This window comes from Sapajus apella, unplaced genomic scaffold (genome assembly GCF_009761245.1).
Source record: "Sapajus apella isolate SASKATOON/1434 unplaced genomic scaffold, GSC_monkey_1.0 scaffold35, whole genome shotgun sequence".
Taxonomy (NCBI): Eukaryota; Metazoa; Chordata; class Mammalia; order Primates; family Cebidae; genus Sapajus; species Sapajus apella.
The window spans coordinates 243939-270017 of record NW_022436975.1 but is presented as its reverse complement, the minus strand read 5'-3'; the positions used below and the strand labels follow the sequence as shown (position 1 = coordinate 270017).

At 38.9% G+C, this 26079-nt stretch overlaps 1 protein-coding gene across 3 annotated transcripts in view; it reads right to left on the bottom strand.

Annotated features, from left to right (window-relative positions):
• The window catches only part of SPIDR (scaffold protein involved in DNA repair), a 468259-nt gene that overhangs the window by 332701 nt on the left and 109479 nt on the right, over positions 1–26079 (bottom strand). Inside the window, exons 1-3 of one of the 3 annotated variants that reach the window (XM_032296342.1) lie at positions 16917–17017; positions 8114–8364; positions 378–478 (exon numbers count right to left, since the gene is read on the bottom strand). In XM_032296342.1, the coding sequence (XP_032152233.1) occupies positions 378–478; positions 8114–8364; positions 16917–16931 (367 nt within the window). In that variant the 5' untranslated portion in view covers positions 16932–17017. Of the gene's footprint in view, positions 1–377; positions 479–8113; positions 8365–16916; positions 17018–26079 lie in introns of those variants that run through there. The other 2 variants (XM_032296341.1, XM_032296343.1) reach the window with 2 other exon arrangements.

The window sequence follows — 26079 nt, the reverse complement described above, 5'->3', positions numbered from 1 at the left end:
AACAGATCAAAACTTTTGGAGGTGAAGGGTAGATTTACAGCACAGATTGTGGTGATGGTTTCACAAGGGTATACTTATCTTTAAACTCATCAAGTTGTAGATATTAATTATGTATCAGTTTTGTATGTCAAAATTAGAATGTTGGAAAAACAAACATTGTTTTTAAAGTCATGAAAACAGTAATAATCAACTTCATATATTTTAATGGAAAAATTCCTGGCATATGTATAACCAGGTAACAAAACTGCACGTTCCACACATGTACAACAGAACTTAAAGTATAATTTAAAAGAAGAAATATTAATAAAGTGAAGAAAAAAATTCTTTTAACTAAAATTGTTTTTATACATTGTCTCAGGTGCCTGTACAAGCCTTACCTGAAAGTGTCTTTTGGTAAGAAATACATTGATGTCGCCACAAAGAAATGGAAGATCTCTCTCGATTCTGCAGTCCATTTAATCTTTCTGCTAGTCCACCTCTGTTTAATGAATTATAATGTATTAAGTTTAGTTAAAAGGAAAACTTCTGAATCACTCAAACAGTTATATTGTATACCCCCAACCAGAGACAGATAAAACATGCAAAATTTTAAAGTATATTTATTACCACATTCTCTTCCTAGAGGCCATATCCTCATAAGTCAGTTTTTGTTTTCTTAGAAGCTTGGTTTTCTGATTCTTAGAAATATGGGCTAATATTATGTCCTAAAAATATTATATTGTTGGATATATGACAGCTAAATATCAGCTTACCTCCTTTTTTATTCTTTCTTAGTTCATTTTATTCAATCCTAAAAGTACTACTTACTTACCACTTGTTATATGCTGGCACCTAGCACTTTGTTAGGTAACAGGGACACAAGGACAGCTATGAGTGCTGCTGTGGAGGTGGAAGAGCTCCCAATGAGCTCAGCAGATGGGTGCAAATGGAGAAATATAAAGTGGGCTCAGAGTTCCAGTCAATAACAACCTTGCCAACTGCTGACAGAACACTCAAATGAGAGCACTTGGGTATGAGTCCCTTATTTGGACTCTAGAGATATTTGAGTATCAATCACAAACACACAGCAAGGATACCAATGTTATAAAAAAGAAAACTTCCATGTATAATAGAAAGACAATTAATAATGACAGACATACAGGTACTGCAGAAGAACATTAACCTATCAATGAACATACATACTCACTGAGATATATTTATGCTTATAAGTATGTAATTATAGGTAAATTATAAATGTAAGTAAATAAATACATACATATGTAGAGAGAAAGAGAAGTTATCAACTCCTAACATAGCTATAATTTCAAGAAAAATCAAGACCAGTTGTTAATTATCACTATAGCTACATGCTATATAGATTATCAATGTATTATCTCTTAAGTTTATCTTATTATCAATTCATTAATATTTCACTACATTATATTTATTCAAATAACATAATTTTGAAGTAGAAAGAACAGATATCAATACCCACTGGACAGATGATAAAACCAGAATTTAGAGAGAGATTAAGGAACTTCTCCAATATTACATAACTAGCCAGATGAGGAACTGGCTATTAAAACCAGAATGGACTTAGCACAGCATGTGGCATTTAGTAAACCTTCAAAAAATGCCCATGATTGGTGCAACTGTTTTTGTTATGTATTTTACTTGTACCCTATATAGCTCTTTCCACTATGATGGTAATATTTTAATAAATATATAATATTGCTAGTATTAATACCTATAGAAAAACCTAGTATTTTTTCCTACAGGTATTATTTCTGAATGTATTTGTTTATAGTATACATAACAGAAAAAATTTAAAAACCTCTTATACTCAGAAATATGCCATAGCACCTCTACTTGTCAATCTCTACTTACTATTAAGCCTTCCTCACATAATTCTATTTACATGAAGTAACTCATTTATGCTTCCCCTTTACACAATACTGTAAAATAGGTACTATTATGATTCCACTTTATAGATTACAAACTGAGGCACCAAGATGTTAAACATCTGTGCAAGATGGGATGTCTAATGAGTGGCATAGCTGGATGCACGCCCAGGCAGTCCAGCTCTGGAGTCCAAGCTCTTAGTCTTGATAATATATCTATCACCTCTTAAACAGTACTATTTCAAATGATATGCATAATAAATACAAGAAGCAAATGCTGTATTCTTTGTCCAGTTATGTAGATAATTATTCCCCCAATATTGCTTTTCAATGCTGTGACCTTACAGGGAAAAAAAAAAAGGGAAAATGAACTCTGAAAATAGTATCTGGTTAAAGTAAAGCCTAGAACCCTGCAAGAAATCTGTAGGGAGTACAGGACGAAAAGTAAAAGCAACAGTAAACATATGCAAAGGAGTTCTCTACACATGGCAGTATCTGGAGCCCTCAGATAAAAACTGTGTCTCCACTGGTACCATTCCTTCTGAAACTATTCCAAACAACACAAAAAGAGAGAATATTCCCTAAGTCATTTTATGAGACCAACGTTATCCTAATACTAAAACCTGGCAGAGACACAACTAAAAAAGAAAATATCAAGCCAATATTCATGATGAACATCGATGCAAAAATCTTCAATAAAATACTGTCAAACCGAATCCAACAGCACATTAAAAAGCTTATCCATCACAATCAAGCAGGCTTCATCCCAGGGATGCAAGGCTGGTTCAACATACACAAATCTTTAAACGTAATCCACCACATAAACAGAACCAAAGACAACACCATATGATTATCTCAATAGATGCAGAGAAGGCCTTTGACAAAATTCAAGTCCTTTATGCTAAAAACTCTCAATAAACTAGGTATTGATGGAACATATCTCAAAATAATAAAAGCTATTTATGACAAATCTACAGCCAATATCATACTGAATGGGCAAAAACTGGAAGCATTCCCTTTGAAAACTAGCACTTGACAAGGGTGCCGTCTCTCATCATTCCTATTCAACATAGTATTAAAAGTTTTAGTCAGAGCAATCAGGTAAGAAAAAGAAATAAAAGGTATTCAATTAGGAAAAGAGGGATTCAAATTGTCTCTATTTGCAGATGACATGACTATATTTAGAAGACCCCAAGTCTCAGCCCCAAATCTTCTTAAGATGGTAAGCAACTTCAGCAAAGTCTCCAGATACAAAATCAATGTGCAAATATCACATGCATTCGTATACACCAAAAACGGACAAACAAAGAGCCAAATCATGAGCTAACTCCCATTCACAATTGCTACAAAGAGAATAAAATACCCAGGAATACCACTAACAAAAGACGTGAAAGACCTCTTCAAGGAGAACTACAAACCACTGCTCAATGAACTAAGAGAGGACACAAACAGATGGAAAAACATTCCATGCTCATGGTTAGTAAGCATCAATATCGTGAAAATGGCCATACTGCCCAAAGTAATTTATAGATTCAATGCTATCCCCAACAAACTACCATTGACCTTCTTCACAGAACTGGAAAAAACCACCTTAAACTTCATATGGAACCAAAAAAGAGCCCACACAGCTCAATCCTTGCTACCTGGCCTTTACTCAGGTAAAAAAGTTATTTTTAATCACCACAAACCACCATCCCTTCACCAAAGGCAGTGATTTTCTTCGCCAAAGACAATCTTAAATAAAAAGAACAAAGCTGGAGGCATCATGCTACCTGACTTCAAACTATACTACAAGGCTACAGTATCAGAGATACAGACCAAAGGAGCAGAACAGAGGCCTCCGAGTATCACCACATGTCTAAAACCATCTGATCTTTGAAAAACCTGACAAAAACAGGCAATGCGGAAAAGATTTCCTGTTTAATAAATAGTGTTGGGAAAACTGGCTAGCTATATGCAGAAAGCTGAAACTGGACCCCTTCCTTACACTTAACACTAAAATTAACTCCAGATGGATTAAAGAGTTAAACATAAGACCTAACAACATAAAAACCCTAGAAGAAAACCTAGGCAAAATCATTCAGCACACAGGCATAGGGAAGGACTTCATGACTAAAACACCAAAAGCAATGGCAACAAAAGCCAAAATAGACAAATGGGATCTAATTATACATAAGAGCTTCTGCACAGCAAAAGAACAATCATTACAGCGAACTGGCAACCAACAGAATGGGAAAAAATTTTTGTAATCTACCCATCTGACAAAAAGGCTAATATCCAGAATGTACAAAGAACTAAAGCAGATTTGCAAGAAACAAACAAACCCATTCAAAAGTGGGTGAAGGATATAAACAGACACTTTTCAAAAGAAGACATTTATGCGACCAACCAACATTAAGTAAAAAGGCTCATCATCACTAGTCATTAGGGAAATGCAAATCAAACCACACTGAGATAGCTATCTCATGCTAGTTGGAATGGCGATCACTAAAAAATCTGGAGACAACAGATGCTGGAGAGGATGTGGAGAAATAGGAACACTTTTACACTGTTGGTGGGAGTGTAAATTAGTTCAACCATTGTGGAAGACAGTGAGGTGATTCCTCAAGGATCTAGAAACAGAAATACCATTTGACCCAGCAATCCCATTACTGGGTATATACCCAAAGGATTATAAATTGTTTTATTATAAAGACATATGTACATGTACGTTCATTGTGGCACTGTTTACAATAGCAAAGACCTGGAACCAACCAAAATGCCCATCGATGATAGACTGGACAAGGAAAATGCGACACATATACACCACGGAATACTATGCAGCCATAAAAAAGGATGAGTTCGTGTCCTTTGCAGGGACATGCATGAATCTGGAAACCATCATTCTTAGCAAACTGACATAAGAACAGAAAACCAAACACCACATGTTCTTACTCATAAGTGGGTGTTGAACAATGAGAACATACAGACAAAGGGAGGGGAACGTCACAGACTGGGGTCTGTTGGGGGGTGGGGTGCTAGGGGATGGATAGCAGGGGGTGGGGGGATTAGGGAGGGATAACATTAGGAGAAATACCTAATGTAGGTGATGGGGGGATGGAGGCAGCAAACCACCTATGTAACAATCCTGCAAGATCTGTACATGTACCCCAGAACTTAAAGTATAATAATAAAAAAAAATAAAAAAATAAAAACACAGAGGAGGAGGAAAAAAAACAAACAAACTGTGTCTCCAGCTGAGTTTGGCCATTAGGCCCTGTCCTGCAGGGTATTCGGGTTACATGCACTTGAACTTAAGAACAGAAACACCATATCCTGTAATCAACAATCTTACTTCTAGTAAAAGCCTATTCAATGTTAAAAAAAAAATCAAGTCATACCAAAAGTTCAGGAAGGCCCTGCCATCTACATCCAAATTAACTCTTTTGAATGTAGCCAGACAAGTTATTTATAAAAGCCAAAACTCCAATGGAACAAAAATATGATGAATTCACTGAGCAAGTTAAGATATCCTAATTATCTTTTCTATAAAATTAACAGATTTGTAACCTATCTCCAAAGATTACTGGTATCAATTCAACACTGGTAAACATTTCTATAAAATCAACATGGAGAAGTAAAGCAGGATAAAGATTCAAAAATATTACAACTCATTTCTAGTCTGCTTTTTCTTCATAAAGTTTCTCTCCTCTGACTTGACATCTAAAGGAGCTGACTTCAAAGCTCCTTTTTAGCCTCCCCTTGACACAGGTGGGGCTCCAATAACCTGTGCTCTCTGTTATGAGCAACCATTTCACTTTGCTTGCTTCTGTGCATGAACAGTGCTTGGCAAGTGGCAGGCCCTCAGCAAGGTTGGGGACGTGACTTTCTGTAATTGCATGACATCACCTTCATCAACAAAGACATGGTAATCCCTTTAATGGGCTTCCTTTTCCTTTCTCCCCAGAGACGATTGCAAATCACATTCTATTACAAATGACATCCTATTACTATTACAAATTACATTCTCTTTTGAGGCAACAACTTTGTCACTTTGGGCATAAAGCCTTCTGTCTTACGGTGAGTAGGCACGAATGGATCTCTGTGCCCTGGCCATCCCACTAGACTTGGCCATATCCTCATGCTCTTTCGTCCACTAGTGTCCTCAAGCTGGGGCTCCCCTCTCCACCTTCCTTGCCTACCTCCTCTCCAGGATGCTGACCGAACCATGGTGCAAGCTCTCAGTCTACTGGGACCCCTGCTGTTTTCAAAATGTCTCTCCTATTCCCTGCACCCTTTCTAGAGGCTCGATCTTTTCCATGTGATTGGCAATCCCAAAGAGAAGAATCAAAGCCCTCCTGCCTGGTCCCCAGCTCCCACACAGGAGCCACAGCTCCATCCTCACTCCCTGAACCATGTGCTACTTCAGCCACAGGCCCTGCTTGTCTTCTCATGATGTGACAATATAATCCGTGGATCCAACACCTACACTCTTCATGATCACATTTACTCTTTCTACTGAAACTCCTTTGCCTTGAAATGCTCTACTACTTTTGCATTTGTGGCAATGCTTCCTACAGGTTCTCTTTCTTATTTTCACTGGGTCTTTGCTTGGCATTGTTTGGGTTTTTTAATATGTATATATTTTTTATTGTACTTTAGGTTCTCGGGTACATATGCAGATCATGCAGGATTGTTGCATAGGTACATACATGACAATGTGGTTTGCTGCCTACATCCCCCCGTCACCTATATCTGGCATTTCTCCCCATATTATCCCTCCCCAACCTCCCTACCCACCCCGTGCCTCCCCTAGTCCCCACCAACAGACCCCAGTGTGTGATGCTCCCCTCCCTGTGTCCATAAGTTCTCACTGTTAAACACCCGCCTATGAGTGAGAACATGTGGTGTTTGATTTTCTGTTCTTGTGTCAGTTTGCTGAGAATGATGGTTTCCAGATTCATGCATGTCCCTACAAAGGATACGAACTCATCATTTTTTATGGCTGCACAGTATTCCGTGGTGTATATGTGCCACAATTTCCTTGTCCAGTCTATCATCGATGGGCATTTGGGTTGGGTCCAAGTCTTTGCTATTGTAAACAGTGCCACAATGAACGTACATGTACATATGTCTTTATAATAAAACAATTTATAATCCTTCGGGTATATACCCAGTAATGGGATTGCTGGGTCAAATGGTATTTCTGTTCTAGATCCTTGAGGAATCACCTCACTGTCTTCCACAATGGTTGAACTAATTTACACTCCCACCAACAGTGTAAAAGTGTTCCTATTTCTCCACATCCTCTCCAGCATCTGTTGTCTCCAGATTTTTTAATGATTGACATTCTAACTGGCGTGAGATGGTATCTCAATGTGGTTTTGATTTGCATTTCTCTAATGACAGGTGGCGATGAGCATTTTTCCATGTTTGTTAGCCTCATACATGTCTTCTTTTGAAATGTATCTGTTCATATCCTTCACCCGCTTTTGAATGGGTTTGTTTTTTATTTCTTGTAAATCTGTTTTAGTTCTTTGTAGATTCTGAATATTAGCCCTTTGTCAGATGGGTAGATTGCAAAAATTTTTTCCCATTCTGTTGGCTGCCAGTTCACTCTAATGATTGTTTCTTTTGCTGGACAGAAGCTGTGGAGTTTGATTAGGTCCCATTTGTCTATTTTGGCTTTTGTTACCCATACTTTTGATTTAAACAACAAAGAGACCTTGTATCACACAGGATTGGGGAGGGTCCCTACAGGCTCCTTCACATATCTTTCCTGATTTGCTCACCATGGCCACAGCCCAGCCCCTGAATGACACTCTAGTTCATGGCACACCAGACACATCTTATCTATGGGTCTCTGCTCTCTCACACTTTTTTGCACTTGCAAGTGTTGTCCTGGCAGATCTCTCTCATAAAAGTAGTCTGACATGATCTATACATATTTCCATTACCCTTTTTAGATTGTAAGTTACTCAAGATTGGAACAATTATTCACTTGTCTCCAAGGTACCTAGAACACTGACTCTCAATAAAATTTGTTAAGCCAAACAATAAATCTCCATTAAAAAATGCAGTCACATCTGCTGGCCATGACTGAACCCATGACCCTCAAATTGGATGAACGTTCCATTAATCAGCTCCAGAACTTAGGATTTCGTATGTAAGTATCTTAAAATTAACATTTTAGATACTTCAGTTTTTAAAGAAAGAGAAGAAAAAAAGAGTATTTAAAAAAGGTATAATTTAACCTTAAAAGCTTCTTCTTTGCTGAATTTTCTGGAGTCCTGGGAAACTTAGTTGTGGGTTTCTGGGGTGTATGCAGGATGGTCTCTGTTGACTTTGTTCTTGGGTCTATCAGTCCCTCCATAATCTGTCTTGCGTCTGATGCAAACTCCACATGGTATTTGTGAGGGGATTCTGAATCAATGTGTAGGACATTTTCCAAGTCATCTTCTTTTTCACTATCTGATGAATACTCTAAAATTTCTATAGAACTTGGCTGAAAAAAATTAAGAGAAAGGCATATTTTTAAATACAACAAGTATTTTATTCAAGTCCACATTTATTTACATCATTTCATTCCCTTACAGTTACATTTCTTGAAGGAGCTTTTTGAATACAGTATCTGCAGCTTAAACCTCTGTTCTGACAAAATCCCAAAGTAACCAAGACAAAGACAAGAACAGGTTAAATCAACTGTAAGTCAGACTTTATCTCATAGAACCCACAAAAGTAAGTACAAATATTTCAATCTTCTTTCAGCAAACTACAAGACAGCACAATCTCCAAAACTGAACTAGTAACACTCATCTGAAAGGCTGATGATCGTCACTACGAATCTGACAACTACTGGAAAGAAAGTATTTCTTGGACTTTGAAATTTAACATGAAGCTAAATTGCCTCTTCAGGTGTAAATCATTTAATTTGCCAAAGGAATCCCCAAGAATAAAGATAAAGACTTGACTCTCTCAGTAAAATTATATCATATTTTCCAGAGACTAGTTTGAAATTGCAAATATCAACAGGAACTATTTAAGAATATGAGTCACTGTCTCCTTTTCCTAACATTTCCTAAAGTGTTTCTTCTTTCTCTGACTGAGATTTCTAAACTTCCAAAATAATTTTTTGAAAACTGGATTATAAAACAAGAATTCATATCATATGGCCTACAAAAAAGAAAAAAAAACATATCATATGGCCAATTCTGGAGGAAAGAATCAAAACTTTTTTGACGTTTTCTGTCTTTACTGAGACACATGCTAAAACCTTAAAGCACAAGAAGATCTTATTTTCCTATACTTGATTGTATAGGTCAATCCCATGTCATTCTGTGTTAGCAACAATTCATCCTTTAATTTCTTAACTTCCAGTTAGGATGCACTAGCAGTCTATTTACTACCTAAATATTGGGGGTGGTACTAGAATTTACTTCATTAACTAATCTACATAAAGTGAAAGGCCTTTTTTTCTGAGGATTACTTTTTTTCTTTTTCTTTTTTTTTTTTTTTGAGATTGAGTCTTACTCTGTCACCCAGGCTATAGTGCAGTGGCGTGATCTCAGCTCACTGCTACCTCTGCTTCCCCAGTTCAAGCGATTCTCCTGTCTCAGCCTCCCAAGTAGCTGGGATTACAAGCACCCACCACCATGCCCACCAGCTAATTTTTGTATATTTAGTAGGGAAGGGGTTTTACCATGTTAGCCAGGGCTGGTCTCAAACTCCTGACCACAAGTGTTCCACCTACTTCAGCCTCCCAAAGTGCTAACAGGCATGAATCACCACACCCAGCCAAATTCTTTCTAAGAGTCAAAAAAAAGAACCATCCATCTCCATACCTCGTCAAAAAAACTGCTTGAGTAGTCACCTTCTATCAGATGCACTGTAAATAAGAAAAAGTAAATGCCTAAATTTCTAAAATAAATGCAGAGCTTAGTTCTACTGTCCTCACCATTTCAGTTTTGTGCCTAACTCACTCCAAGTACCTGTTAATCCATTAGTAATCACTGGGACACAGGTCTGCCTCACATGAGAGCTTCTGAATAAACATTAAAAATGGGTCACCAAAAGATCCAGAGCAGTTCAGATTCAGAATGAAGCTCTTTGACACTAAATCCTTTACACATTACTTAAGAACTCCATATTTAAATAATTTCATTTTTTCTGTTATAAGAAGTCTTAAGTGCCCTAAAGTTTTGCCCTTTGTCCTAAAGCATTGTCTCTTAACCTTGGCACTCTCGCCATTTGGGGCTGGACCATGATGAGCTGGGCCATAGTGTACACGATGGGGTGCCTGGCAGCACCCCTGGCCTCTACCCACTAGATGACAGGAGCACCGCCTCACCAGTTAAAAAAGGTCTCCAGGAGTTGCCAAATGTCCTCTGGGGACAAAATCACCCCCCGCTGAGAACCAACATCCTAGAAATAAGTCAACAAATAACCAACCACAAGTGGCTTGGGATGGGGACTCACATGCAACGATAAAGAGGATTCATGCTACAGTAATCAAAACAGCATGGTACTGGTACCAAAACAGAGATATAGACCAATGGAACAGAACAGAGGTCTCGGAGGCAACACAACCTTTCTACAACCATCTGATCTTTGACAAACCAGACAAAAACAAGCAATGGGGAAAGGATTCCCTGTTCAATAAATGGTGTTGGGAAAGCTGGCTAGCCCTGTGCAGAAAGCAGAAACTGGACCCCTTCCTGACACCTTACACTAAAATTAACTCCAGATGGATTAAAGACTTAAACATAAAACCTAACACCATAAAAACCCTAGAAGAAAATCTAGGCAAAACCATTCAGGACGTAGGTGTAGGCAAGGACTTCATGACCAAAACGCCAAAAGCATTGACAACAAAAGCCAAAATAGACAAATGGGACCTAATCAAACTCCACAGCTTCTGCACAGCAAAAGAAACAATCATTAGAGTGAATCGGCAACCAACAGATTGGGAAAAAAATTTTGCAGTTTACCCATCTGACAAAGGGCTGATATCCAAAATTTACAAAGAACTAAAGCAGATTTACAAGAAAAAAACTAACAAGCCCATTCAAAAGTGGGCAAAGGATATGAACAGACACTTCTCAAAAGAAGACATACGTGAGGCCAACAAACATATGAAAAAATGCTCATCATCACTGGTCATCAGAGAAATGCAAATCAAAACTACACTGAGATACCATCTCACGCCGGTTAGAATGGCGATCATTAAAAAATCTGGAGACAACAGATGCTGGAGAGGATGTGGAGAAATAGGAACACTTTTGCACTGTTGGTGGGAGTGTAAATTAGTTCAACCATTGTGGAAGACAGTGTGGCGATTCCTCAAGGACCTAGAAATAGAAATTCCATTTGACCCAGCAATCCCATTACTGGGTATATATCCAAAGGATTACAAATCGTTCTACTATAAGGATACGTGTACACGAATGTTCATTGCAGCACTGTTTACAATAGCAAAGACCTGGAACCAACCCAGATGCCCATCGACGATAGACTGGATAGGGAAAATGTGGCACATATACACCATGGAATATTATGCAGCCATCAAAAACGATGAGTTTGGGTCCTTTGTAGGGACATGGATGAACCTGGAAACCATCATTCTCAGCAAACTGACAGAAGAGCAGAAGATCAAACACCGCATGTTCTCACTCATAGGCGGGTGTTGAACAATGAGAACACATGGACACAGGGAGGGGAGCACTACACACTGGGGTCAGTTGGGGGGAAATAGGGGAGGGACGGTGGGGGGTGGGAAGCTGGGGAGAGATAGCAAGGGGAGAAATGCCAGATGTAGGTGATGGGGAGGAAGGCAGCAAATCACACTGCCACTTGTGTACCTATGCAACAATTTTGCATGTTCTTCACATGTACCCCAAAACCTAAAATGCAATAAAATAAATAAATGGGGGGAAAAAAAAAAAAAAAAGAGGATTCATGCTGCTTGTAAGGATGGGGGAGGCCAAACCCAGATAGTTATAAAACACTGTGGTAGGAATGGTGCCATGGTGTTACTGCTTGGGCTCCATGGAGAACACATAAGAAGGGCAACAAAGCCAGGAGGGGCACAGGGAAAGAGAAGAGTTAAGTGTCAGAAACAGTCTGTTTCTGGCTGGGTGGGTGTAATCCAGCACTTTGGAGGCTGAAGCAGGCAGATCACTTGAGGCCAGGAGTTTGAAAGCAGGCTGGCTAACATGGTGAAATCCCATCTCTATTAAAAACACAAAAATTAGCTGGGAGAACAAAAATTCCTAGCTAATATCTAGGAATATACTGAATGCCAACTACTCACATGCTATGTTAGCTGCTACAGTAGTATAAAAAAATTTAAGTCCATTCATATTCCTGCATCCTTATACCCAATTTAAAAACTAAAGGAAAAACTAAACATACAAAGTAAGTTATGGACAATTCCAAATGCACCCTGCATGTAGCAGATGTAGAAATGGAGATCACTTGGAGGGGTAGCAGCCTAGAAGGTCTTTCCCAATAAAGGTGGTGTTTGACTTGAACACTGTCGTGGTCTCAGCCCTACTCCCTACTAGTGGGCTACCTCAGGGAATTATTTAACTTCCCTATACCTTTGTTTCCTCATCTTCAAATTGGAGATGGAGTAATAAATGCTAACATATTAAACATTTAGCAAATGTTAGCTATTCTTTTTAGCCCCTATAGTTTATATGTCTTTTGGTTTCAAATTTAGTATTTTAAAATTTGTATTTATTTTTCTAGTAAAACCTTTTTCTTGGTTTCTAAGAGGATTTCTATATAAAAGACAATGTGGAACACAAAAAATGTCTTCTGTAGACAACCAAAAAGACAAATACTGTCTTAACCCACAGAGCAAATCCTGGATCCTTTGTGTAGTCATTTTTAAATTATTTATTTACTTGGTTTGTTTTTTATTTTTTTGAGATAGGATCTCACTCTGGTGCACAGGCTGAAGCGTGGTGGCATGAACACTGCTCACTGCAGCCTCGACTCTCCTGGGATTCAGTGATGCTCCCACCTCAGTCTCTCAAGTAGCTGAGACTACAGATGTGTGCCACCATGGCTGGCTAATTTTTTAAATTTTTTAGTAGAGACAAGGTCTCATTTTGTTGCCCACGCTGGTCTCAAATTCCTGAGTTCAAGCCATCCTCCCACCTCGGCCTCCCAAAGTGCTGGGTTTACAGGTGTGAGCCACTGTGCCCAGCCCATGTAGTCATTTCTAACAGGAGCCAAGCTAGAAGGAACACATTTAGGAAAAGATAACTATAAGTCACCATTTTAGCAAATTGTATTTTAGAACATCCCCCTATGCCCATAATCCCGGATGAACATGGAAGAACTCTCCTACCACAGACAGAGAGGACCTAGTGGACCTACTTGCTCACTGGACGCCAGCTGCCTTGGCCTGGGCCTGACTATGAGGAACACATGATCTTTCAGAAAGGGATGGTACGTGCAGGTGTACATGTGCGCACAGACATGTGCGTGCCAGGGAGGGTGGAAAAGAGAGGGAATAGTAAGAGATAGGTCAAAGGTGACTGCAGGTTCATAGGTTCAAGCTTACATTTCCTCTCTACGTTGTAGAATCAGATTAATGAGAAAGAAGGGCAATGAGTTTTGGAACAAGACATACTTGTTTTTGATCTCATCTCAACTATTTAATTACTTTGTTACTTTGGACAACCTGACTCCCCCATTCCCAGTTTAATCATCCAAAAATGGAAAAATTCTTTGAGAAATATTTTAAGAATTAGAGATAATGACTATTTATTATGAAACATTTAAAGGCACAGAAAGGTAGGGAAAAAAAATAACAAGTACATGTACCCATCGCCTTTTGTCAAATTTTAACTTGATGCAAATTTTTTTTAGATTTTTTTTTTTTTTAATGGCACAGTTGAAATGTCCTGTATTTTTCTTCCTGTGCCTGTTCTCCTTAGAGGCAATTGTCTCCCGAATTTGACATTTCATTATCATCTGCTTTCATTTTTTTTTAATTGCACACATACAAACGTACTATTTTGCAAGGACACAGCAGCTGTAACTCATTAATTTTCATTGCAATGAAGTATTCCAGAGTCTGACTATATCACTTTTTACTTATCTGCTTCAATATTGGTAGACACTTAAGAATTTTGTAAATTTTCACATTACAACAATACTGTAACATGTATGTACTGCACTTGTTTCACTGGGCACGTACATGCTGATTCCTCAGTGGTAGACACTACCCAGTGGATTCTTGGACAGTCCATTCTCAACTACACTGGCAATTGTGAGATGGCTCTGTAGAGACACTGTGCTGACAGCAATGCCCATCAGCAGTGTTTGAAAGCTGTGGCACATTATCAGCATCACTGAGTAATTTTAAGCTTCTAAATTTATACCCATCTGATTGGTGTGAAATGTTATATCTCTCCTGTTTAAGTGTGCACATCCCTGATCATTCACAGGATTGAGCATCTTTGTAGTTGTTGAATGGCTCTTCAAATTTCTTCCTGTTTGTTCATATCCTTTACTCACTTCTCTAGTAGGAGAGAAAATGAATTTTTCAATCATCTGGATCTATGTGTTCCATGGAGAGAAGGTGGTTAGAAAACTGTTATTAAAATTTTAAAGTGACAGAAGAAGGACCTGGTATACACCACTGACATTCTTTCCCATACCTTAAAAAAAAAATCAATCACATTTCTTAACCACAGTTATTCCTGATAGGTAGCCTACTGCTGCTACATGGTGACCCAATGTACTTGGGTAAAATTTGGAAATTTTTATCCTTTACCAAATCATGTTTACAAAAAATAATTAAATAAATGATAACTTTCAAGAACAAAGTAAAGATTTAAATTTGTTTTTGCAAAGTTAACCAACTGATGCCCTCTTGAAACTTTCACAGAAGGTTACTTCTTTCAGAGATATAGCCCAGTTATAGAAATAATATAGATGAATAAATAAGGATCTTTTATAGCAGAAAAACAACTGCAATGGTCAAATGCACAGAGCAAAAATGACTATGTAGCTATTACCATAATCTGCTGATGTTTAAATGCAATAAAATTATTACCACAAGGACTTTTTTTCCTCCTGATGTAAGAAAGTTTGCAAGGAGGAGTCTTCTGATTTAATGAGTAAATATCACAAACAGCAAGACTGATATGAGGCAAGGAATTGTTCTTATGAAGCCAGTCAACAAAGACAATAGTCTGGTCCCATTTCCATTGCAATATACTAACATGACCTTGGTTAAAACCATCTACAATTTCTCAAAACCATAAAGTGTTCAATACTGACTCAGTTTCCAAAGTTAGCAATACTGCTGTAGTACAAATCTGTCACAATTTATTTCTGACTCCTTTTTTCAGAGAGAAAATGTTTCTATCCATAGAGAGAAATCCTTCAACCTCTGGCAGCCATGGGGTTAGGGACATCTCACATTGCAGCAGCCATGTGTCTAGGATAAGTCTGTTTCAGGGGTCAAAGCTGATTGGCCTCAGGTAGACAACTGACCAATGCTTAGCCAATCAGATTCTTTTCCTCAAGATTTTGAATTGAGTCTGGAAAGTGGAAGTTAAGCTACACTAATGACACACCTCTAGATGAAAAGTCCATGAGCTTCTGCTGGTGAGGTTCCCAGGGCTGCCCCAAGGCTCAGTTCATCCTTCAACTTTATTTTGTTACTCAAGATATGCAGTACTGTTCTAGTGGATTTTCTCTTCTTTAAAAAACAGCTACACTTAGTTCCTTTTACTTGCAACTAAGAGGCTAATTACCTGAAAAATATCTCCAAATAGAGAAAACATTAAATAAATATTTATTCAGTACACACCATGTATAAGGTATTATGTAATAGAGAAAATATGACGAGGCACACTTCCATAAAGAGCTTGAAATAAAATAAAGCAGACATAAGCAGGGTTCACACTAATTCTCCAAATGGACAAAAAATGGAGCCCTTATTTCCGGTTGATCTAAAACCAGTATACGTAGTGGAAGAGGTAAAACCTGTACTGGGCCTCAGAGGATTGGAAAATTCTCAACTGATAAAGACTCAAAAAGAGAGCAGAAACCACATAAGGCAGGAAAGTACAGTGACTTTCATGATCTATAGACAAGTTTAGACAACTGAGAGTTTAGAGTTCATACTGGGAGCCAAGAGACAGTAACAAGAAAAACATAATCCTATGGGTTGGATAAGGAGCAAGCTGTGGAGGATCTTGAGTGTCAGGTTTAAGAGTTTAGATATCCCTGAAGAAAGCAGAAAGCTTTTGAGTAGGCAAGGAGGATGAACTTAAAAGGCATGCTGATAAGACTGCTGTGGAGACTGCATATGGGATGTATTGAAAGAAGGGAAATGCTAATGCAGGAAGTCACTGTAAATATCCCGGCCAACTTCTCTCCATTTCAGAACTGTCCATCTTCTCTTAAAGGGTTCAGTTCACATATTCACAAATATCTCAATACAACAAGTTCGAAATCAAACTCCTAATATATTCCTCAAAACCAGTTGTTTGGCCCAATATCACCTGTATCAATAATACCACATGCTACCCAGGTGCACATCAGAAATCCCCTGATCTCCAATTCATGAGTAAGTTTTACCTCTAAAACTAGCCAGGATGTGCACCTTTCTCTCCACCCACTTCCACCTGGCACCACAATGGCTGCGACTCAGTGCTAATCTCTCGCTCTGCTCCTGCCCTCCTGCCAGGGTCTGCCCTCCACACAACAATCAGAACAACCTAAGTCAGAGCATTCCACACCCTTCCTTTAGATCCTATAAACGACTTCCCAGTACATCTAGGATGCCATTCAATGTCCCCCACCTGCCCTGTGGTTTCTAAGGCCTCAGGTGGCCTCTGGACCCACCAGGCCTCTACTGGTAGCTGTCTACCTCGTCACTGCTCCCCAGCCCTTCTGACCTGCTTTTAGGTTTCTACACCATGTTATTTCCTGTGGACACCACAGCCCTTCCTGCCCTAGAATATGCTTCCTCATTCCCACCCCAAATCTCTCCCTAAGTCTTCCTCAAGTTTCAAAGTTTCAGCCTACATATCCCCTCATCATACAGGTCTGCCTTCAGCTCTCGAGCAGAAATTGGTGGGTGAGGAGGCTGGGGCAACAGCAGCAAACTCATTCTCTCTCACTCTCTCTCTCTCTCTCTAGCAGCAAACTCATTCTCTCTCTCTCTCTCTCTCTCTCTCTCTCGCTCTCTTCCTTCTTATTTTCTGGAACATGAGAAAAAATTAGGCTCCCTTCAACTAAAGTAAAACAGGAAAAATAACTACAACAATATCATCATCATCATGTTCTTATACTACGCTCTACCAGTTTTGAAGTACTTACACATGTATTAATTCATTTATTCCTCACAACAGCTGAATGAAATATAGTGATGGAAAACTACTCACTGTATCTAAATATGAGTAACTATGCTGGGAGAGGCTGTCCATGTATACATGGAAACACATGAAGGACACTTTGGTGACTTGCTCAAGCCCCCGTAGCAATCTAGTAACAGAGCCAAGAGGCAGCCCACTTCCCACTGATCCCGACTCCACTCTTCCAAAACACTGTCCTGCCTCTCCAGGCCTACACACCTGATGAAGGCGTGTAGTGAATCTCAAAGCAACAGTTGATAACTAGGACCCTCAGTATAACCAAAAAATTTTAAAGTATACATATAAAGCATATGAGTACTTACGTCAGGTAGAATTACCCCATTAAATTTAAAGAATTTCCTTCAAGCTTTTTTTATTCAAGCAAGGAAAATTCTAAAAAAGAAAATAAATGAAGGGCAACACTTACCAAATAATAAATCATACTGTAGAACTATAGATATTAAAAGCTTGGTACCAACACAGGAACAGACAATCCAATGAAACGGAAGTGATACTCCAGCAGAATACCCAAATAGAAATAAGAATGCATGTAAAAATAATAAAAATAAGAGTCCAAATCACTGAGCAAAATAAACTTACTTGGGAACAACTGACTACCTTTCTGGAGAGAGAAAAAAACTGGATCCCTTCTATTTACACCAAAATTAATTTCCAACAGCTCAAAAAATCAAAATATTTTTATAAAGAACTAAAACAAAATATGGATGCATTTTTAAAAACAATTGTAAACTGGAGAAAGGTTTTTCTACTATGACACAAAATCCACAGAAGAAACAACTGACCACATAAAAATTTAAAACCGTGTCCAACAATTTCCCTAAGTGGAAACATTTAAAAAACAGCAAACTGGTAAAACAACAACAACAAAAGAGGACCGAAGGAAAAAAAAAAACAAAAAAAACTCCCACTATTAACAAGCAGTTGGTTTTCTTCAATGTACAAAGGACTGCCATGAATCAATAAGAAATGGAAGCCAACCCAATGGAAAAAATGAGCAAAATATGCACACAGGCATTGCAATGAAATGTGATACAAATGACCAATATAAGATGATCAGTCTCCCTGGCAACCACACGCCAGCAGAAGCACTTGGCCAATGAGACAGAAAGAGTGAATTCATGTGACTGTACTGGAAGACTAAAAGCAATATACATTAAAACTTTAAATGTAAATACTTTCAACCTCTCAATTCTCTTACAGGGTCTATTCAACTCAACTGTCCATACACATATGTACATAGAAGCACACCACAGCATAATATACGTAAAGAAAACCCCAAACCAAAAAAACTGGAATCATCCATTAATCAAGTGCTGGTTATGGTATTTATACAAGAAAACATTATGCAACCATTAGAAACAATGTGATCTATGTCTTGATAAAAATACAGAAAGTGATAAAACTAATGTATAAGGTGGAAAAACCAAAAAAATACAGAAGAACACATACAAATATTCTTGAAGGCTACTCAAGAAACTTAATGATTACTTCTGGGAGCTGATATTATTATTCTTTGCTTTAACCACTGTTCTAATTGAAATGTTTTCAGTAAGTATGTATTTTTTTTATTTTAAAACATTTTAAATTTAGTAAATTAAAAGTAGAGAGTATAAAAGCCATCTAGAGGATTCAGACAGTGGCCAAATGAGGAAACAAAACAAAACAAAACAAAATGGAAGGAGAAGGAACAAAAGAGAGAGACTGGCAGGAAGCCATGTCATGGGTAGGAGAAGACACAATATTTCAGTCTGTTAAGTCACTAGGGATGTTTGTTCTCCAAAATGGGCAGAACAAGAAATACAGAAATCTTTCTTAGGCCATCTAGATAAACAAAAATATATCACTGGTCACTGACTTGGGTCGCCAATGGAATTTTTTAGCAAGGGGTCTGAGTTCATGGCCTCCAGCCCCAGAGGGTGAGAGAGACAAGAAGGAGAGGATGGCAGGGGTGTGAGGGAAGTCCCGCATCTGTTTAAACTGGCAGCTGCTGCTCAGAGCGAATTGCTTCCCGCAACATGGGCAATCTGCCCAATAACAAGCAGAGTTTCTTCAAGGGAAGATAAAGAAATCTGAAACCTAAGTGAATTCTCCTAATTTTAAAATATTTGCCACTAACCGAAAAAAAAAATATTTTTAAACATGGTATAAGGGCACTACAGCCTGTGGATACCAGTTTCTATACAAATTACACTGAAGTACTAAAAAAAGAAAAAGTGATTTCTAACAATATTTCCAACTTTTCTTCAATGCTAGATTTGTTTTGTTAGTCTTAAGTAACACAAAAGCTTTATTTTAGTATTTTGAAAGTAAACAGAAAACAAAGTATCAGTAAAGCTATGCTTTTTCAAAGGCTAACAAAAAGGTATATATACAACTATGTAACAACAAAGATTTGAGAGTAGTTTCACCAGAAACACTGATGGTTTTGCTTTACTGAGGGGGCTGGGTGGGCTTAAAAATGAGCAGTAAACTCTCATTCATTAATTAATTCAACAAACCAATACGTGCTAATGTCATAAGAATTCGATGGGGAAAAATGGAATCCTTAATAAACTGCTGTCATTTCTGTTCAGGAAATTCTCTTTCCAGTTTTAGAACTTCATGTATGTTGAGAGAACTAAATACCATATATCAAAACGTGAACATTTTACACTAATAATACCTGGTGGTATTCAGCTCTACCAAGGTCACTGAAACACTGCACTGCAAAAGATGAACAGACTACCTGGAATTTCTGTCCTTCAGTCACAAAGATAAAAGCAAATAATCAAAATGGCAAGCCCAAGCTTCCTATTAACTATAAAGATTATAATTAAAAAACACAAATATAGTTTTACTTATAAAAATAATGTTCTAAAGCATAATTAAATACAAGTGTGTGCCTGCAGGTGCATGAATAGAAAGAGAGCACACAAATAAATCTCTTGCAAATAAATCAAGACAAATAAATCAACAGAACCATCAGCAGTGGGGACAATGCTCTAAGTGTTTTTCTTAGAATAATGATGAACTTGGGCAAATTTACCCACACCCATTAAATAGGGCTTTGAGACATTGGGGTCTGGGGGTCAGTGGTAGTCTGTGCAATTCTGACTTGTCTGCATCTCCAACTCCACTGATGAAACGCTCTGACAAATTAAGTTAATAAATTTTAATATACTGAAAGTAATTCAGCACACTAGTAAGTGCTGATTCATTTCCGTCCCATTACTTTAATAACTATTATTCTAAAACAGTTCAGTAACCAAGTATTATTAATGAAAACACTTCAGAGAAAGAGTCAGTTGGTTCAAGTGATGTACTAGAAGAGGCCAAAGTTCATGCCAACCAGGATAATGGTGCTAATTGAAAGAGATAAAATATTAGGGAGCAAAGAAAGGAGAAAGAAAATACTACTTGGAGTTTTAAATGTGCACAGGACCAACACAGAGCACCTGGTAGGAGACTGGAAATGCAGCTGTTTAGCAAGGAGACCATGGAGAAGAAAAGATCCCAGAAAGATGCCCCTGTGGTGGGTAGGGTGAGGCTGCAGCGGCACCCTAACTCCTGGGCTCCCGACAGTTCAGGTGCATTTCTATAGCTTCGCCTCACCACAGGCGGTGTCCCACAGGCTGTATGCTAAGAGTTACAGTGATTCCACAATTCCACTCCTTTTGGGAATTCTTTGACATTCTACAATATTGGGCAGTCAAAACGATAAGAAAAAGACCTGTTGTTTCTCTAACTTGAAATCTGACAGTTTTTTGGTAATGTATGCAATGGGGAGAAGGGATGTGTAAAATGAGAAGTACAGGCATATATTTAAGGGAGCTGACCAGAAAAAACAATTTTAAAATCCTACAATTCTCTAAACAGGTGGATTTTCAACAATATCACTTTTTCTTTAAAAAATAAACTTTACACCAGGTGCAGTGGCTCACAACTGTAATCCCAACACTTTGGGAGGCTGAGGCGGGGGGATCATGAGGTCAAGAGATCAAGACCATCCCGGCCAACATGGTGAAACCCCATCTCTACTAAAAATACAAAAATTAGCTGGATGTGGTGGTGCACGCCTGTAGTCCAAGCTACTCAGGAGGCTGAGGCAGCAGAATCTCTTGAACCCAGAAGGCGAAGGTTGCGGTAAGCTGAGATCATGCCACTGCATTCCTGCCTGGCGACAGAGTGAGACTCTGTCTCAAAAAACAAAACAAACAAACAAAAAAAACAAAAACCAACCAACCAAACTTTAAATTTAAAAAGTAATTACCACAATGCTTTATATAATTCAGTTGCTACTCTTTAAGCTAAGGTTACTTCCTGTAATCCTACCTACATATTTCTTTATGAAATGTTCAGAAAAGCTTCTCCTGATTGCCCTGAATACCTGAAGAGCTACCCGTGAATAGCAGTGTCCCAGTTCCTATCAACCAAATCTTAATCTAAATCCATGTATGATAGTCTACATGTATAGGGTCCTCCTAGATGAAAAACTGTGTCTGCTTTCAAGTGAGGAAGATATTAAAGTCTAATTTCAAGATGAAGGAGTTCCTTTGTAATATGAAATAAATCAGCTAGATGAAACACTGTTCTTTAATGTTCAGAAATTAAAGCTCTTAATTCTAGAATTTATAGAAAGATCACATCAAAAGCAATGATGGAATACCACTAATAAATGCTCACTTCCTTATTTTAAAATTACACCTTCATAGCTAAATGCTACTCAGCTGGTAGAACAAAGGGAGGATGGTCATCATTCTTCGAGATAACCAATCATAAGACAGAAAACTTCTCACTTGACTCATATTTCATGCAAAACAAAAGTCTCAAGTCTTTGGTCTCAGCCAACATGCAAAGGTGTGCCACAGGGCAGCTCTTCGAGGACACCTTGTGCGCATGGTACCATGTGGGGCTGGTCTGGCTGAGCCCAGACTCGCAGGCCGGGTAAGCTCCCCATGCCACTTCCTGCTGATCGCGGGCTTCTGCTCTCGGAGGCCTCCCACCCAATTACTGACCAGGCCCAGACCTGCCCGAGTAGGATTGTCTGAGAACACCCAGAGCAGTGTTACGCCAGGTTCACCATGCCTATCCTGAGTTCAGCCTCCCTTTCTTAAAGTCACACTACAAATGAGCACAGTCAGTAGCACCATAAGGAAAGAATAAGAGAGTTAGAAGGTCCTGCCTGCCTAGAAGCTTTTAAATCCCATACAAACCACTGTTTTAAGGAGGTTGGATGGTAAGGGCAACCACAAAAATGCTACAGAAGATACACTATGGCAAGTAAAATCACCAAAACCAAGACTGCTCTTCACACACTGAGGGGAATGAAAGAGTACTGGTAGCTGATAGGCCAATAGATTTAGTTATCACATGCCCATGTTTCCACTCGTACTTCTAAAATGAAGTTTATTCATGTAACACATTAACTGAGTGCCTACTGTGTATCAGGAATCATTCTAGGTACAATGGGTACAGAGGGAGGGAGGGACCCGAATCCATATGGTTCTCTATCACCCCAGTACAGTCATGGTGCGTGCATGTGCACACACATATTAATTCATGTGGAATGCTCTCTGGCTATGCAATAAGAACTTCACTGGTTGTGTGGAAAAGAACAGCAAAACAACCTGAAATAAAGAGTATATTGGACTCCCACTCGCTAACAAAATTTTATTTTCTATTGAATTAAAACCAATAAAGCAACACCAATTCCAAACAATAGAAAGGCTTAAACCACCAATAAGAGATCTACTTTCACTGTTTACATGGTGTGCTTTTTGTGACTGAAACTTTAACCATGAAAATCAGCCAGCTAGTGAGAGGCAAAACAAAAGCTACAGGTTTTCTCACACATTCAAGGAAAAAAATCTTTTCTGAGGCAAACAGGTTTAACAAGCTACACCCACAGTTACACCTCTGAAAACCACCTGGCTTGCCTTCCTCAAACCAAATACATGTTTCCAGCCTCAGCTGCAGCCCAGCGAGACGAAAAGAACTTTACTCAAGTCCCATGAACTGGCTTATGGAAGACCCCTCCACCTATCATCCGGCCCTGCACCCACTCTGCGGAGCCAAAGGACAGAGACAGGAGGGCAAGTGGGGAGGGGAATCATGAGGCTCAAGAAAGGCACCTGCCAGATCAGTCAAAGTTCACCAAGCAGTAGCTGGGGGTAGAGAAGGCAGCAGCGCCCAAGGCCAGGGGGCTCCACAGCAAACAGCAGGCCCCACCCAACAACACAGTCCTCAGAGGTTCTCATGCATTTTGTCTGCAGTGATCACAGATGAAAAGTACACCCTTTCTCCAACAAAATAGCATACACCTGTGGAGTTCTGATACAATCTGTGATATGATCTGCCCGGCCATTCTGTGTGTTTTAAAACCTGCTCAGTGAGCGTCAGCCCTGAGCTGCTGCAAGGGTGCCTTCTGCCAGTCCCAGGCAGGGGCAGCACGTGTTGCTGTGGTACAGGCTGAGGAGTCATTGACTCAGACCTACACTCAAAACCTGGGCCTCAAAATTAGTAGAAACAAACATGATGGCATGTTTTAAAAATAAATCTGTTCATTTATGCAGGTGGACCCAAGGCAACCCAGGTTGCTTCTCGTTATGAGCTAAGTTTTGTTTTCATTCAAGGCAAAGAATTAAAATGCTACACAATAGAGGACCGAGAAAGGTGAGAATGAAAGAAATTGAGAGAAGCCCTGAGAAGGTAGAAGACTTCAGAGGAATCAAGCCAGGTGGGTGTCCTAGGAGAACAAAACCAATAAGAAAAGCAAAAGCAGTGTGATCGGTGAGTGGACAGCCCTGAGCTGTGGACCCAGGGGGTGCTCCTCACCTGGGAGCTCCACAAGGAGTGAAGGCAACAGGGATCAAGGGAACAAGGAGTTTCGCTGGTACATGGGCTTAAACACGCTCAGGTGAATAAAGTTAAACACACCTTGCACAGGAAGCTCCTTGAACTGTGATTATGCTTGTGTGCACTCTGCCCTCTATAAGGAGTCTGCAATAAGTAGTCTTTCCTAAACTCCTTTAAGCCGAATATTCTAAAATCTTATATTTTAATCATTTTAATGAAAAGCTCTTGCTAGTGAAGTTTTCCATCATTTCTTCTTTCACCCAGGTCACCCAGGCTGGAGTGCAGTGGTGCTATCTTGGCTCACTACAGCCTCAGCCTCCCAAGTGGCTGGGACTGTAGGCTTACACCAACATACCTGGCTAATTTTTGTATTTTTTATAGAAATGGGGTTTCATCATGTTGCCCAGGCTGGTCTCGAATAACTGAATTCAAGCCAGCCACCTGCCTCAGCCTCCCAAAGCGCTGGGATTACAGGCGTGAGCCACCAAGCCCAGCCTCTCTATGTTGAATATAGGCAAATAATCTCATGACAGCTGACAGGCATTCCTGTGGAGGGCCATTATTTTGGACTCTGAGGTAGTGCAGTTCTGCATGCCAGCTGGGCTTCCTTACAAGCTGCTCTGCTCACTGACCCCACTCCTAGGGTGCCGGAGTCTGCTCTAACAGCCTTTTCTGACTGACTGCCTAAGCCACGAGCCCCTTTCAGTTTGCCTTGGGTTTTGTGGGCCTATAGCAAGACTCAATGTGGGACACCCGGAGGACTCTTAAGACGAATAAAATATAGATTATGCTCTTTAGAGATTTACATTTGGCTACTTGTTCACAATTAAGTTGAGCCACTGAGAGCTCAAAACACCCAACTGCAAAGCAAACCTAAGAGCAATTATTTCAGAGTCCCAGGGCCCCGTTCAAGATCCAAGGTTAACCCCAAAGGCACTGGCTGAGGTTTTGGCAAGTGCCATCTTGCCATCTTAAGTGTACATAATGATGCTTCTTTGAAATAATCAAACTTGAGCAAAATAATCCTTATGAGATTACCTTGGGGTGAAAGAAGACAAATGAGGTAAACTGAAACAAGATCAAATGAATTAAATGCAGTTGTCCACAGTCACACAAGAGAAAAATCTCAGGACTACTACTATCTACACAGCATCTTACACACAAGGTACCAGGCTCTGTCTAGAAATAATAGAGGCCAGAAGAATTAAGAGAGGAAAATCTATACATATGTAGATACATTTAACTTTGATTGCTGCAATTATGAGTAAAGGCAAAATGAATTATCTTTAAAGAACAAATTTGTCCCTATGTATTTTTCCATAACCATGAAGTTCAACAAACATGATTTCCTAAGGACTTTAGTATTAAAAAAATTAAAAAGTAGTTCATGTTTCATAATGCTTGTTTCATCATTATTTCAATAGTGAAAAGATAATGTTTAATATACTGTTGGGAATTTTATTGGCCATAATGAGCTAAAACAATATTATGCACATAAGTCATCTCTGAAAATAATTACTGTCTGATATTCATGCAAGAACATGAACTATGGGAAAAAGTGCCAGGTTCTCTCAGTCCCTAAAAAAACTAGAAATGTCAAAGGTAGTGCTGGAAACCCCACTCTTGGAAACCCCACTCTTGGGAAGACACTTGGTTTAAGTTATGAATTAAATTAAAACAATGTTTATCTTGGTATAACTTTAAATACCCATAACTTTAAGTACTATAAAGTTATCGTGGGTTTGATTTATGAAGTCATGTAAGTGTTTCTTCAATGAAAATAAGATACTGCTGAATAAAAATAAGGCACTAAAAGGACATTTTGTAATCTAATTATAATTAGCAAAATATGTGGTGTTTCTGAAATATATGCCACTAGAGATTCTTATTATGGAGAGTTTGGGAATGAATTAACTCAGCAGGCTGAGTTGCTCCAACCTGTTCAGGTGACTGGCCCTTCACCCGGCCACTTGGGAACT